Source organism: Microdochium trichocladiopsis (assembly GCF_020744255.1).
Source record: "Microdochium trichocladiopsis strain MPI-CAGE-CH-0230 chromosome Unknown B0I36scaffold_10, whole genome shotgun sequence".
Taxonomy (NCBI): Eukaryota; Fungi; Ascomycota; class Sordariomycetes; order Xylariales; family Microdochiaceae; genus Microdochium; species Microdochium trichocladiopsis.
Window position 1 is genome coordinate 2,120,457 of NW_025763553.1, and position 13,202 is coordinate 2,133,658.

General features: G+C 57.0%; 4 protein-coding genes across 4 annotated transcripts; 3 read left to right on the forward strand and 1 right to left on the reverse strand.

Annotated features, from left to right (window-relative positions):
- Positions 1-914: 914 nt before the first annotated feature.
- On the forward strand, positions 915-2,840 carry B0I36DRAFT_354031 (uncharacterized protein; the record flags this gene model as incomplete). The annotated part of the gene is made up of 1 exon (XM_046157265.1): positions 915-2,840. One exon carries the CDS (start codon positions 915-917, stop codon positions 2,838-2,840), a length of 1,926 nt encoding a protein of 641 aa, XP_046007568.1.
- A 248-nt stretch (positions 2,841-3,088) lies between these two features.
- On the forward strand, positions 3,089-5,554 carry B0I36DRAFT_354032 (heterokaryon incompatibility protein-domain-containing protein; the record flags this gene model as incomplete). The annotated part of the gene is made up of 4 exons (XM_046157266.1): positions 3,089-3,186; positions 3,212-3,331; positions 3,509-5,334; positions 5,496-5,554. 4 exons carry the CDS (start codon positions 3,089-3,091, stop codon positions 5,552-5,554), a joined length of 2,103 nt encoding a protein of 700 aa, XP_046007569.1.
- A 950-nt stretch (positions 5,555-6,504) lies between these two features.
- B0I36DRAFT_377246 (alternative sulfate transporter) lies at positions 6,505-8,371 on the reverse strand (the record flags this gene model as incomplete). The annotated part of the gene is made up of 5 exons (XM_046160538.1): positions 6,505-6,694; positions 6,809-7,027; positions 7,214-7,410; positions 7,559-8,223; positions 8,329-8,371. 5 exons carry the CDS (start codon positions 8,369-8,371, stop codon positions 6,505-6,507), a joined length of 1,314 nt encoding a protein of 437 aa, XP_046007570.1.
- A 1,143-nt stretch (positions 8,372-9,514) lies between these two features.
- Positions 9,515-12,079, forward strand: B0I36DRAFT_354034 (uncharacterized protein; the record flags this gene model as incomplete). The annotated part of the gene is made up of 1 exon (XM_046157267.1): positions 9,515-12,079. One exon carries the CDS (start codon positions 9,515-9,517, stop codon positions 12,077-12,079), a length of 2,565 nt encoding a protein of 854 aa, XP_046007571.1.
- Positions 12,080-13,202: the final 1,123 nt, after the last annotated feature.

Consider the following 13,202-nt stretch of genomic DNA (forward strand, 5'->3'; position numbering starts at 1 on the left):
TGGTTGGCGCCCGGCCGGGCAAGGTTCGTCTAGTCGTGAGACAAGGCTTCCCAGGGCAGTAACGCCGGGCGGGCAGAAGTAATAAAACCGCAGGTGATCGTCGCTGCTCGAGTAATGAACCGATGTCGATAGTGCAGTTGGCGACGTCGACTGGGACTGAAGCTGGGCGATCGGCGGCCGCACCATGGGCGGACCATCCGCGGGCGGCACTAGTCGAGGCAGACCATTCCAGAGGCGGGGGGAAAGCCCACCCGGACGTGAGTGTTGATGGTGCGACTGGCGAGCAGGCGGAACCGTCTCCGTCAGAGGATGCATGTGAGCTAGCCCGGGACGGCAGGGACGGGACGTGCACAGGGTTTGGCGGCCATGCGCTGGCGGGCAGGCGTTGCACTGCGCAACGGGTGTCAAGACGACCTCGGGAGTGCTTGTTTGCTTCAAGGTTGCGCCATGGTGGCGGAGGGGGGCGCTGGATGTTTGCTTCGAGGACGGGCTGAAAGCAACCTGGCAACCTTGAAGGCAGGCTGGGTGGAGGAGACGAGTGCTCTGCTGGCCCAGAGGGGCCCTGTGAAAGTCTGGTCTCACCCTTTCTGCCCCAAATAAATCCACTGCCAGTCCCGCCGTGGCGGGAAAGCGCGGCGCCCACTCCACGTGCGCCTTCCTCAGAGACAGCCTCAACTCAACTCAAACACCTGCCTGCCCGACGCTGACGCAGCAAACGACTTGGACTTGGTCGTCCCTCCTCGCCCACTCCAGTCAAAGACCTCCTTGGATGTGCTGCGCTCCTCTTGCTCTCCCGCATCGTCACCAGCCTCACCCAGCCGCTCCTCCTGCGCCGCTGCCCTCCACTCTGCGTTCGCATGGCTGCCCCGAGCTAACGCCGTCCGGGTCGCCGCGCTCAACACCGGCCCACCAGCATGCGCGGCCCGCAACACCCCTCTGCCTCGCCGCCCTCCCACGACGCCGGCCGTATCCGCCTCCCCAGAGTCCGTACCGGCTGCCTCTCCTGCAAGGCCGCCCACGTCAAGTGCGACGAGGCAAAGCCCGCCTGCCACCGCTGCCACCGTGCTGCCCGCCCTTGCGCCTATCCCGCCCCGCCAGGCCACAAGAAGAAGGCTCACGATGTCTCGTCTGCCCGTGCCCTCCTGGCAGCTCGCAAGCCCCTGCGCCACCTTCTGCCAGCATTCGGGTCGAAGGCTGCGTCACTCGTCCCAGCAGCTGCCGTCGCCCTGCTGAACCGCCCCATTCAGTTCAGCGATCTCGACGATCCCAATGCCGCCATCTACTTTGACCGCTTCAAGGCACAGGCTGCTCGGTACCGCAGTGCCACCAACGAAAGCGACGACTTTTGGTTCAGGACCCTGCTGCGCGAAACCGCCCATGACAAGGGCATCCTGGCGGCGGTGCTCAGTCTCGGTGCCCTCGCTCAAGCATTTGGCAATGCCGCCGAGCATGTCTCGCTCTTTTCCCTCAACTGCGCCATCCTGCCGGACTCCCAGCAGACGTCCTATCGCGATGCCGTCAAATACTATTCCCTCTCGATTTCGAGACTGCGCCAACGCCTCGAGAACCCAGAGTTGCTGCATGAGGAGCCATCGCCCAAGGACACCGCGCCTGCCAAACAGTATACGTCCCGGTCTGTGCTCATCTCGTCTATCCTCTACTCTGCGTTCGAGCTCATGCACGGTAACTCGTACACGGCTGACTGCATCGTCGCCAAGAGCATGAGCATACTGCGCACAATGATCCTGCACGGGAAGCAGCTTACATTGCCGGCTCTCGCGGACCTGACACTGCAAGACAAGGCCGAGGCACCGCGACAAGACGTGCCATATATCCAGATCAGCAGAAGTTGTGACGATGAAGGCATTGAGGAAGCCGAGTGGCTGCTTGTCCGACGAGCGGTCCTTGGCGCTCTCTACGCGCCGATGCGGCCCCTGAGTCGAGACGTCATTTGTCGACTGCCCGGCCTCAACTTTCTGGCCGGCTCTAGCCCGCCGCCTATCAACGCCAGCCCCATGACCTTTTGGAAGCTCTATTTTCGATGGGTCCCACTGGCCGCCCTCTGGTATGTGCGCGCTGGCTCCGTGCGTCTCCCAGTGCCTGGGGAAAGGCTCTCGGGCGCCCACGAGCAAGAACATGCCATCAAACAAGCCGGCCTTTTAGAAGAAGAACCCTGGGCGTCCTTGCTGAGGGAACGGGAAGCTCTCAGTGAGCAGGTCATTGCTTGGGAGACGGCAGTGCACGCCAAGCTGACGACGACGCTGACAACTGAGGAGTCCTCTATCCTCCTGCAGATCCTCCCCAACTGCAAGAACTTGCGGTACCAATTCCTGACCCTTTTCGACTCCATCATGAACCCCGAGAAGCGCGCAGAGATGCGCACACTGGCCTGCGAGATCATTGATATAGGCGAGAAGGTGTTCGAGGCGCTACCGGGCATTACCGAGGGGCGCGACGAGATGCGCGAGAGTCTGTCGGCAGTCGGCGTCCTGATGAGCCAGAACTGCCGGGAGTCGTCCAATGTCCGGCGGCGTGCTCTGAAGTTATGCAAGCGACTGATTGACTCGCAGTCGCGATGGGACGCGAAGGGCTTGGTCATGGGGATCAGCAAGTTGATGGAGCTGGAAGAAGAAGGTCGCGACTTTGAGGAGGACATGATACCCGTGCACGCGCAGTGGGACTGGACAAACGCGACGTGGAATGATGCCTACACCGAGCTAGACGTGTTGTACACGTCTCGGGCACTGACTACCGCAGAGGAGGATGTTGACAAATTTGTGGAAGATGGTGTCCCGCTAAAGCGCAGGATGACTCTAAAGCCTGGAGATTATGGCTACTAGCATTTATACGGCAGCTGAACAAAAGATAACAGAGTACGTACGCAGCCATGATATCTTGCATGCACAATCAATCATTTCTTTCACAGGCAAGACTTCTTAGCCACATGAGTAATCTTATAAACTCCAAGCTCAGATCGGCATGGTACAAAAATGTGCAGAGAAGGATATCACTTGTAGAAAGCAAGCATTTTCACAATCGCAGATAGCGCAGAGAACAGCAACCTACACAACCTCCAGATCAGGACTGAATGCCTACAATTCGTGGCTCTCTTCAGCTGAGACGCACTGAAATGGGTCTCGCCTGCTGGGACAAGGCTGGCCAATTACGATGCTCCTTTGTTCCAGGGTAAAGTTGCAGTGGCCCATAATAGCGGTTGGTTCGCATTAAATGCGGGAGTTCGCACCAAGCCCAATGTCCACGCACGCCGAAGTGGTGTGCAGCATGACAGTGTCCAGGGCTGCCCTCAAGGCTGTCCAATGTCGGTGCTGCTGTAAGCACATGTCTCCGCCTATCTCCAAGTAATGGTGGCTATCTCTTCACTGGTCCCTTCCTTTCGCCCAATCGCGCTCACATTTCTGGAGCAACACAGCATATGCCAAGCTTCACAGCCTATCAACGCTGGGGGGCGGCAACGCCAGTTGCTCGCTTGGTAATGTCATCTACATAGCTGCGCTGGCCCTGTTATTTTCGGGTCCAGCTCGACTCACACTCCCCAAACACGGACAAACCCTTCCGACACATTCGTGTCGGATTCTGCTGTGTCTTTGGAGTTTCAGCTGCCACCCGGAGCATATTTCCTGCATCTGACACACCTCAATCGTTTCCCGCCTGAAGCGTTCAGCCATTACCCGCAAGCCCAATTCTCTCAGCTGCTGGATCTGCACAGTACCAACAACGCAATGTCTGACAGCCTTACAACACTTGTGCCACCCGCTGCGATACCTGGAGGCGCTTATACGCCGGTCCTGGAGTACCAGACTCGTCTGACAGAACTCCATGGAGATCTTGGAGTCGCCAGCTCCCCGCTCTCCTGTTCCCTGCACAAGGTCGACTTACTTCGAGGCGAGTTTGGTGCTGGCCTCGGCCTGATCAACCCAGACGGAACAAAGAGTCGCAGCAGGCTTGTCGAGTACGACGCCCTCTCCTATACATGGGGTGACGGAGGGAACACTCATCATCTTCAATGCCATGGCGCGGATCTGTCAATCACAAAGAATCTGTGCCAGGCACTCTTGGAACTCCGCTACAGCGGCAGCACGCCACGGTGGCTCTGGGTTGATGCCATCTGTATCAATCAGGAGGACGATAACGACAAGGCCATACAGATTCGCAACATGCTTTTCATCTATAAGCAGGCCTCGAAGGTTGTCGCGTGGCTGGGCGCGGATCTTGTCCACGCTCAAGTCCTGCCGGACTTGGCTACCATCGGTGGAAAGCGCTCAGTTGGCCAACACAGTCGGTTGGCAATCCCCACGGCGCCAGAACCAAGGCCTCTCCCTCACACTCTGGACACAATCTCTCAAGCTCTGACGGAAGTATATCGACATCCGTACTTTCAGAGAATCTGGGTTCAACAAGAGGTGTTTGCGGCCAGTGTGTTGCGCGTCCGGTGCGCTGGCGTTGAGTTCGATTGGTCAGGGATACTTGCTGAGCCGATGGCGCTCGTGGACAATTTTGTCCTCCCTAAATACGGAGAACTGGCCTTTCTGGAGAAAGAGCAAGCCAAACAGTTCTGTAAGAAGCATGGGATAACATGGACACTCATGAGCTACATCCTAGCGCAAGGCCCGGATGGGCAGGGCTATGCTGATGGACTGAGGGATGGCATACGCCGAACCCTGGAAAACAAAAAGAAACGGAAGGTCGCGCAAAGGACTATCGAAGACCAGCATGTAATTGATCAGCTGCAGCTGATATCCGCGCTCACACGGCTACAGCAGAAGCACACTGGCTGTTTCCAACAAATCAGGGACAGCGCGATGGACGAACGACCCATCGAGCTGATCGATGCCCTCCTCCTCACCGGCGGACTGCAGGCAAAGATGGCCCACGATCGCGTCTATGGGCTTCTCTCCATGACGAACTTCCCCAGCCGCGTCATGACATTGCAGGAATGGCTCCGGAATCCACCAACCTCCCCGCTTGTTATGCCCGTTGACGTAACGCTCGACGGTCATACAGTCCAGATACTGGTCACGAAGATTCTCCTCATGGAAGGAGGTATTGTTCTCCTTGAGAAGTTCAAGATCATGGCAGAGGGAACTGATGATGACTCCGAGGCTCTGGTCTCGCCCCCGGAAGCCACCTCATCAGCCACAGCATTGCCATCCTGGGTCGTGGACTGGCAACTTGCAAGCAGATTTTTTGACCGAGAGATAGCAGACAAATCACCCAATACGGCATACGGGCTCCATCTAATGCATGGTTTGCAAGGACTCCACGATGCATGGAACACAATCATTCCGGAGCGCTATGAAATTGACCGCCGGAAAGGTAGGATCCTGCGTCCCAGCATAGTGAGCCAGGGGAGTCCACCCAAGGAACATCTGGAATTTCGGAGAGACAATCTGGCTCACGCGATCGGCAGCGACGCCGTAGCTGATCTCGGGAAGCTCATAGTCAGAGGCCGAGTGGTGGAAAGCTTTTCGTTCCAGGGAAGCGACGTGGTCGCCAAAGCCGACCCCTCGAGAACCTCTCGGCTCAAGAGTGGTGATGTGTGCTGGCAGCTGGATTTGGTGCCGAACAGTGCTGATTTTCTCATCGTCGCAGAGTCAGACTGCGCAGGTATGGGTGTGGACAAGAGTTTGTGGCTCCTTCGGCCAGCTGCAAATGACACATATCGCCTGAAGGCCATTCTGTCGATCTTGAGTTCGGAGCACCGGATCTACGGATCGTGGAGGCACAATAACACGATGGTGCAAAACCAAGGACCGGAAAACTACCGGCGAGTACAGGTACCCCGAGTTCGCGATTATTATGAAGTTCGGCCGCACGTTCGATTTGGGGATGTGAAGAAGTTCGTCATCGTATAGTGGCCGCTTTCCTAACCTAGCTTACTGAGTTGATATGCCGTTGTACGGCTTGTGTCTCCAACAATCAAGTTAGGAAATACAGTGCCCAGTCTTTGCCGCCGCCTGCCCCCTACCGCATACGGCACGACTGTTGGCCCATCCGCGGGTGTATATGAGAGCATCTATGATGGTGCTTCTGTTCGTGCTTGGGACTGTCATCAAGAGGCCAGCGTTTTGCTTTTACCTTCACATATGTCGTGTCAAATTATCCGCGCTCCCCTATCCTATATGCCAACCTAAGGAGATACCAGACAGCGCGAGAAAATCACCTCGCATGGACAATACTCTCTTTCCCTAGCGAAGACGGATCGTTCGCAGCGACATCTCAGGAGGCAGGGGGTGTTGTCCAATCGCTGTCGCTGTTCTACACACGTCTGTTGTGCCATCAACATGGTCAAGCGATGTGCGAGATATCAGCAAAGCCAAAGTTGCAACTCTCTCGTAAAACAAAAGCACAGCGGTTAGCAACATCTCGACGCTAAACCTGCAGGTACTGTTGCCCGCAATCCTTTCTACAACTCAAAAAAAAGCCAGCCAGCTAGCCAGCCAGTGACAAACACGACCATCGTCAACAAGACCGTGCCTGGCCCCATCAGCGGCGGCGGCGGCGGCGCGGCAGCAGGGCAGCAGGGGAGTCAAAACCCCAGCGGAACAGCGCCAGGGCCACGGCGATGGCGATGAGCCCGATGTTGACGGCGAATGCGCGGCGGTAGAGCGGCTTGTCGTCCTCTTGGAAGAGCTGCGCGCCGTAGATGGCGGCTGTGTTGGCGGACATGATAATCCTGGGTTTCGCAACGGGGGCAGCGTCAGCTGCTGCCCAGAACATGAAATTTGGGATTTTGGGGGCGGGAAGAGGGTCCGCGGGGGTCTTGGAGAGAGAGAGAGAAAGGACTCACATGGCCATCGCGAGCGACCGCTCCTCTGGGTTACGGCACGCGAGCGACATCCACGCAATGTTGAGCGGGTGCGGCATGTTGGCAAAGGTCTGCGTCCAGACGACGCCAAAGTACTTGACGCCCCGCAGCCGGCTGGGCAGCTCGGTGAAGATGCGGTTCAGGATGTAGCCGAGCATGTGCAGCGACAGGGCTGCCGTGACGGTCTCGCCGCGCTTGTCGCTGTTTTTGATGATGAGATGGGTCAGCACGGGATTCATGGCTTGCCGTGGCTCGGAGGTATCAAGGTGGTCCTGCCGTAAACTCTTGCAGGATATTGCTCCGGCTGAGAGGTGCGAGGAATGGAAAAGACTGGTGGTTCCTGACTGACGCTCGATTAATGGCGGGCTTGAAGGGGGGCCAACTTACAAACGATCGGATACCCAACTGAAGAGGTACGAGACCGGGATCTGCAGGAACAAGCCGACCGCGGCGAGGGCGTTGCTCTGTAGACCCTCGAAGCCGAAGCTCTTGATGATGGTTGGTGCGTACGTGTCGAAGCCCCGAAACGGGCCGTTATTGCCGAACGTGATGAGGACGTGGATCCACAGTCGCCAATTCTTGAGCTGTGTTGGGGGACGTTCCACGTCAGCTTGGCCTCTTTCCCACGAGCAAAACACGATACCATTGTCTGAGTGCGGGGCCAAAATGCGTCTGGTTGACAAATCCCGACATGGAAGACATCAGTGACACTGGGATTTCCACTAGACCTACCGCCTGCACAAACGCACTCCGCGGGATATGCTCCTTCACGCCCTCCTTGTCTGGGTCGTCGAGGTGCACCCGCGTGCGGAGGATATACACCTCCCTCTCTGTGAAGATCTGCCGGCGCGGCAGGAACGCGCTGTGCGGGTTGCGGAACGAGTCGGGGAGGCACAGGCCGAGCACCACGCCGCTGGCCATCGTGAACGCCCCCATAATGACGAACAGCCAGAACCAGCCCGGCCGCCCGGCGACGCCGCGCATGTGCAGGATGCCGTACGCGATGAGCTTGGCGGACGCCTGGCCCAGCTGGTTGCCGAAGAAGAAGAGCATGACCCGCGTCGCGGTCTCGCGCTTCGTGTACCATGTCGACAGCGTCCACAGCCCGCCGGGGATGTACCCGGACTCGGTGACGCCCAGGAGGAACCGGGTGATGAGGTAGCCGGTGTAGCTTGTTTGCCAGGCTTGGAAGGTGCTAACGAGGCCGAACAGGAATAGCTGTGCGGTGAGCCATTTCCCGGGGCCGACGCGGTAGAGCAGCATGTTGGAGGGGATCTCGAAGAGGACGATTCCCAGCGAGAGGAGCTGCTGGCCGATGTTGAACTCGAACTGGCTGATGTTGATGTCCTCGAGCATGGTATCGGTAATGGCGTTGGCGATGTTGCCGCGGTCAAGCTCTATCACGATAGGGCACGATGATGGGTTAGCCTTCCATTGTCCTGCATTGAAATTGCTTGCTCATGGGAGGCGAGCCGCGAATTTTAACAAGGCCAGCTGTTTACGGAGACAGAAAAAGCCGAGAATCAGGAGAGGGATGATAATCATATCGAGCCTGGAGCATCACTGTCAGCATGCACATAGAGTCGACTGCTACGCGCTGCTCGCGCCAGCCATGGTTCGATCGGTGTACTAACTTGCGCCTTGCCCGTGTCTCCTCCTCCTTGGTCCAGTCCGCTGCTGGGTGCACTCGAGACTGGTCGTCATCGCTGACCACAACATCATCGACCGGCTTGACCAGATCTTTCTGCGGTTCGAGGCTGGCCATCTTGCCGATGGAGTTCGGTGCGTCTTAGGTCTCAGGTCAGAGCCCAGCAGTCACGTTAAGACCCCAGCTGGGCAGCATCCTAGGATTATCTACTCTGGCTGGATAGCACTTTTTCTGTTCTCGACCAGGACCTCGATCATGATTGGTAAGTTTTTCACATCCGCCGGCACGAACTGCCCCGACCTTTTGTAGATGTCAACGGCCTGCATTGGGTCACGCTGGAGAGTGGAAGCCACAAGCGTTGACAGCATGCTGGGATTTGAGCACGTCATCAGGGGGCTTCGGATTCATAATCCTGGGATGCCCACGGCTTCTCGGCCGACGCGATGCGCAACAGGAAAATAAAGAGATCCTCAGGCATCCGTTTGCGGAGTCGCAAGCCAAGATTTGACAAAGTTCTGAGGGCCTCTTGTAAATTCTTGCCCACCGTTCTCCATAGCCGCTGTGGCACGAACAAGAGGGCAGCGTCGGCTACCTGTTTCCTCAGCAATAGGGACAATGCTTGCCATGTCAAAGTTGTTTGCCCCAGGGGTGACCAGAAAATCGGGTTCGGTAATAGCCCACAAGCATGTGGGAACGCCAACGCTTTACCATAGCCCTGGGAACAAAGAATCAGGCCATATCGCCGGGAAAATGGGCTTGATTGCGGTACAGTAGAACATATCCGCCCACACGAGTCAATCAGGAATCAGATTGGACGATAGAGGATGGCGTGATACTGATCCAGAAGTACGACAGCGGGAAGTGGGTCACTGCCCTGACGGATCATCCACATGGCACACATCGTGGTGAGCTAATGCTGCCGCACTTCCAAACAATATTATCGCGTGAACAGTCAGTCCCTCTTGATTCGACGCGAGTAGAAACACAGGGAAGTCTTTCTTCGCAAAGATCCAGTGCAGCCGGCGTCGCCATTGCACAACATGAAAACACTCACAGGAACGCAACTGTCGGCGCTTGCCGGCGACTACTTCGCCCCAGAAGGGCTATACCAGTACACCAAGTCCCTGCCCTTTCTCGGAAGTCTCCAATGCAACACGGCGACTCTGACGGCAGGCCAATGGACTGAGCTCATTGTCACCTATACCGTCGGCGCGAGCGGCCTGGCTGACGGCGCTTGGGTCAAAGGCACATTCAAGTTCTACTCGGATTGGGCGTTGTTACAGACCTCCGACCCGCGGCAGGACAATTACGTCTCGGCCGAGTATACCGCCGGACCGCTAGTGCCTGGCCAGACACCCGCGACTGTTCAAGGTCTCGCGGTGCGCTTTGACCAGAAGGACCGTGAGAGGCCGTTCCAAAAAGCCATCATCGTGGACGTTGTGGATGGCTACTTGAACCCGGGAGACAAGATCACGGTGCGGGTTGGTGACCGTCGATGGGGGGCTCGGGGGACCCGTGTGCAGACGTTTGTTGAAGATGCGTTTCGCATGCGGTGGTACATCGATCCCGTGGGCACATCTCGCTTTGCCCCGATCAAGCCGGATATCGAGATCCCAGTTGTGCCTGGACAGGCAGTGCAGGTGAAGGCTGTGCATCCACGGGTGGTGCGGCCCGGCGTGGAGTTCCCTGTCAATGTACATCTAGAGGATGTGTGGGGAAACACCACGATGGATAAGCAAGGACTTGTTGCGCGGTGCGAGATCCGCGAGGGTACATTCTCATGGCAGAAGGACGTCGAGTTTGCTGCCGAAGGCTGGACTGTCGGCAGTCTGCACACCACACTGCCCGGCGATGGAGATTATACCCTGAGTATATCAGTCCATAGAACCGCGCCGGGAGACTCCTTGCCCGCAAGTGGTAGCGAGCCTCTGCTGCCCACGATCACAGAACAACTCTCAGTATCGTCCACACTGCCTATCCCTCGCCCTCTGTTTGCGGACCTGCACGTTCACTCTGACGACACAGTCGGCACAAACTCGACAACCTACAACTTCTCCTACGCGCAGCTTATCGCAGGTCTTGACGTGGTGGGATACACGGCCAACGACTTCAACGTGACAGAGTCTGCATGGGCATCCACTCTTGCCATAATCCGAGAACTCAATGTCCGGGAGAAGGGCAAGCTCGTGATCTTTCCCGGTACAGAATGGTGCGGCAACTCTGCAGTGGGGGGAGACCATAACGTCGTCTTTCTCGGCGGCCCCTCTGATCCCGCCAAGGACGACGGAGCAGCCGAAGACGGATATGATGCCATTGAGTTCCCCCACGACAAGCACGGCAACGTGGCACGGTCCTTCGAGTGGAACGAGCACGGCCCCGCGGAGCTGGCGCCAGGCGCCTGGCCACTGGACGAGGTCTATGCGACATACGCGCACGATGCCGAGCGCCACCTGCTGATCCCGCATGTCGGAGGCCGCAGGTGCAATCTGGCCTGGCACCACCCGAAGCTGGAACGGCTGCTTGAGATTGGTAGTGCTTGGGGCCTTTTCGAGTGGCTACTGCGCGATTCCGTGCAGAGAGGCTGGCGGTTGGGCGTGTCGGCCAACTCGGATGAGCATCGCGGCCGATGTGGTGGGGGTGTTCCTGGCACCGCGGTGTTCGGAACCAAGGGTGGGCTTACGGGCGTGCTGGCGGACGAACTGGAGCGAGGCGCCGTGGCGCAAGCGTTGAGGGCAAGGCGGACTTTCGCCACGACGGGGGAGAGGTTGGTTGGTATCATCACAGCTCGCGCCGGGGAGAATGGGAATTCGGCGTTGCAAGGCGACGAGCTGCAGGTCCAGCGCGGTCAAGATATCACATTCGACTATCACTTCTACGGCAACCAAGGATTTGAGTCAATCGAGGCATGGGACGACAGTGGTATCATCTTCAAGCGGAACTTACAGCAAGAGACGGCGCAGTCCCAATCCACCGGCACGGCGGCTCAGAAGAAGGTGCGCATCAAGTGGGGAGGAGCTCGGTTGTACGACCGCTACCGCGAGGCTGTCTGGCACGGATCGATCATCATCGGAGGCAAGAAGGGCTCCCACCTTCCCATTGAACGCATTCAGCCATTCGGCGGCGTCTCGTATAGCCCCGAAGAGGTCGTCAAGCGGGTTTCCGACACCCAAGTCACCTTCCGAACTCGAACCAGCGGCGACTTTGACGGTGTCGATATCTACTTCTCTTCGTCGTCCCCAGTGGATCTACCGCTGGGCGTCAGTGTCACGGGCCATCTCGACGGCTACGTCAAGGTCGGCAACGTGCTTGCAGGCAACCCGCACAAGGCGCAGCCGCGATTCGAATTAGTGGCCTTGCATGATGAGTTGCTGGCTGGCAGCAGCAAAAGAATCGAGCTTGCTGGCGGTGCAGACCTTTTCGTCTCGGCGGAAGTTATTCAAGATGTAAACCTACCCACGCGGGTTGAAGGCACATTCGCACTACCAGTGAGAACTGAGAAGGCAAGTGACGAAACGAAGACTGAGACCAGGGCTGTGTACTTTGTGGCGAGAGAGTGGAATGGAGGCAAAGTCATCACCAGCCCAGTCTTCGTAGACTATGTCTAGTATCGAAGCAAGATCACTCAAGGGATCTTCATAGATGAATTCACACTGCTGTTATCGGTAAAGATGATATTGCTGAAAGGATATTCTCCATCTGGCCGTGCACCGCAGAGCCCGGTGACCGTGACAAGCTGGACTTCACTCATCTTGCGCTAGAGCCGAAAGAGCCAGATAGCACAGTGCCTCACAGCGAGCGCCTTAAATAGCACCGCCAGCAGATAAGCTTCCTTCGTGCTTCAGAGAATCGCGGTTCGTCTGCCGCTCCTGGGTAAGTTCTGTGGTATGAAGCTTGCCGATTCTGGTTTTTCTCGGGGGGATACATGGTTCTTAATGCTGTTGGAAGGATGAATGTGAAGCAGAAAGAAACTGGATGAGATGTACGAGTTGATCCAGCAATGAAGTAATCAACGCCTGCCCACAGTACGCAGGCCAATCAAAAGTGGTCTCCGCGCCAGGGATTTTTATGGGGCTCCCCGTTGATTCGTTCAGGGCCAAATCCCATTGCTGTTTTGAGCCTCAAAACAGCATCAGGGGCCAACCCTGCGTTTCCAAAGGGCCACTAAGCGACACACTGTCCTCCACTTGGCTCGTCTACTTCACCTCCTGCTGACATCTCATATGTTTGGGACGAGAAGGAGAGATCATAGTTTTCTCTACTCGTCCCTTGGTACATCGGTTGAGCAACTACAGGCGCACAGCAACACAACCGAAGCGGGCTACATAGAAAAAGTGTGTGACAACCCGAGCAACAGGTCGCAAGATCGGGCCAAGGACAAGGGCAGGTCATGCACGCGGGGCAGGCACACCCTTGGTTATGTAAGCATCTCATTATGTCGGCACGATACAGGATATGTTGGATCACAACATATCCACGCATATCCAGGGAACAACAGGAACATCGCTACGGAAACCCGACGAGGGGCAAAGGATATATAGGGACAGGCGGATCTCCTTGTAGACAGTCATTACCTTTGCACTTCAGCGATCAATCTAAGTATCACTCTTGCCCTTCACTTGACCTAGTCATTCAATTGATTCAAGTGTGATATCTCGCAAGAGACACGAACGACAACCCCTCGAGAACACGATAGCACAGAGTCAGTATTGCATAAGGTTGCTACTTGCC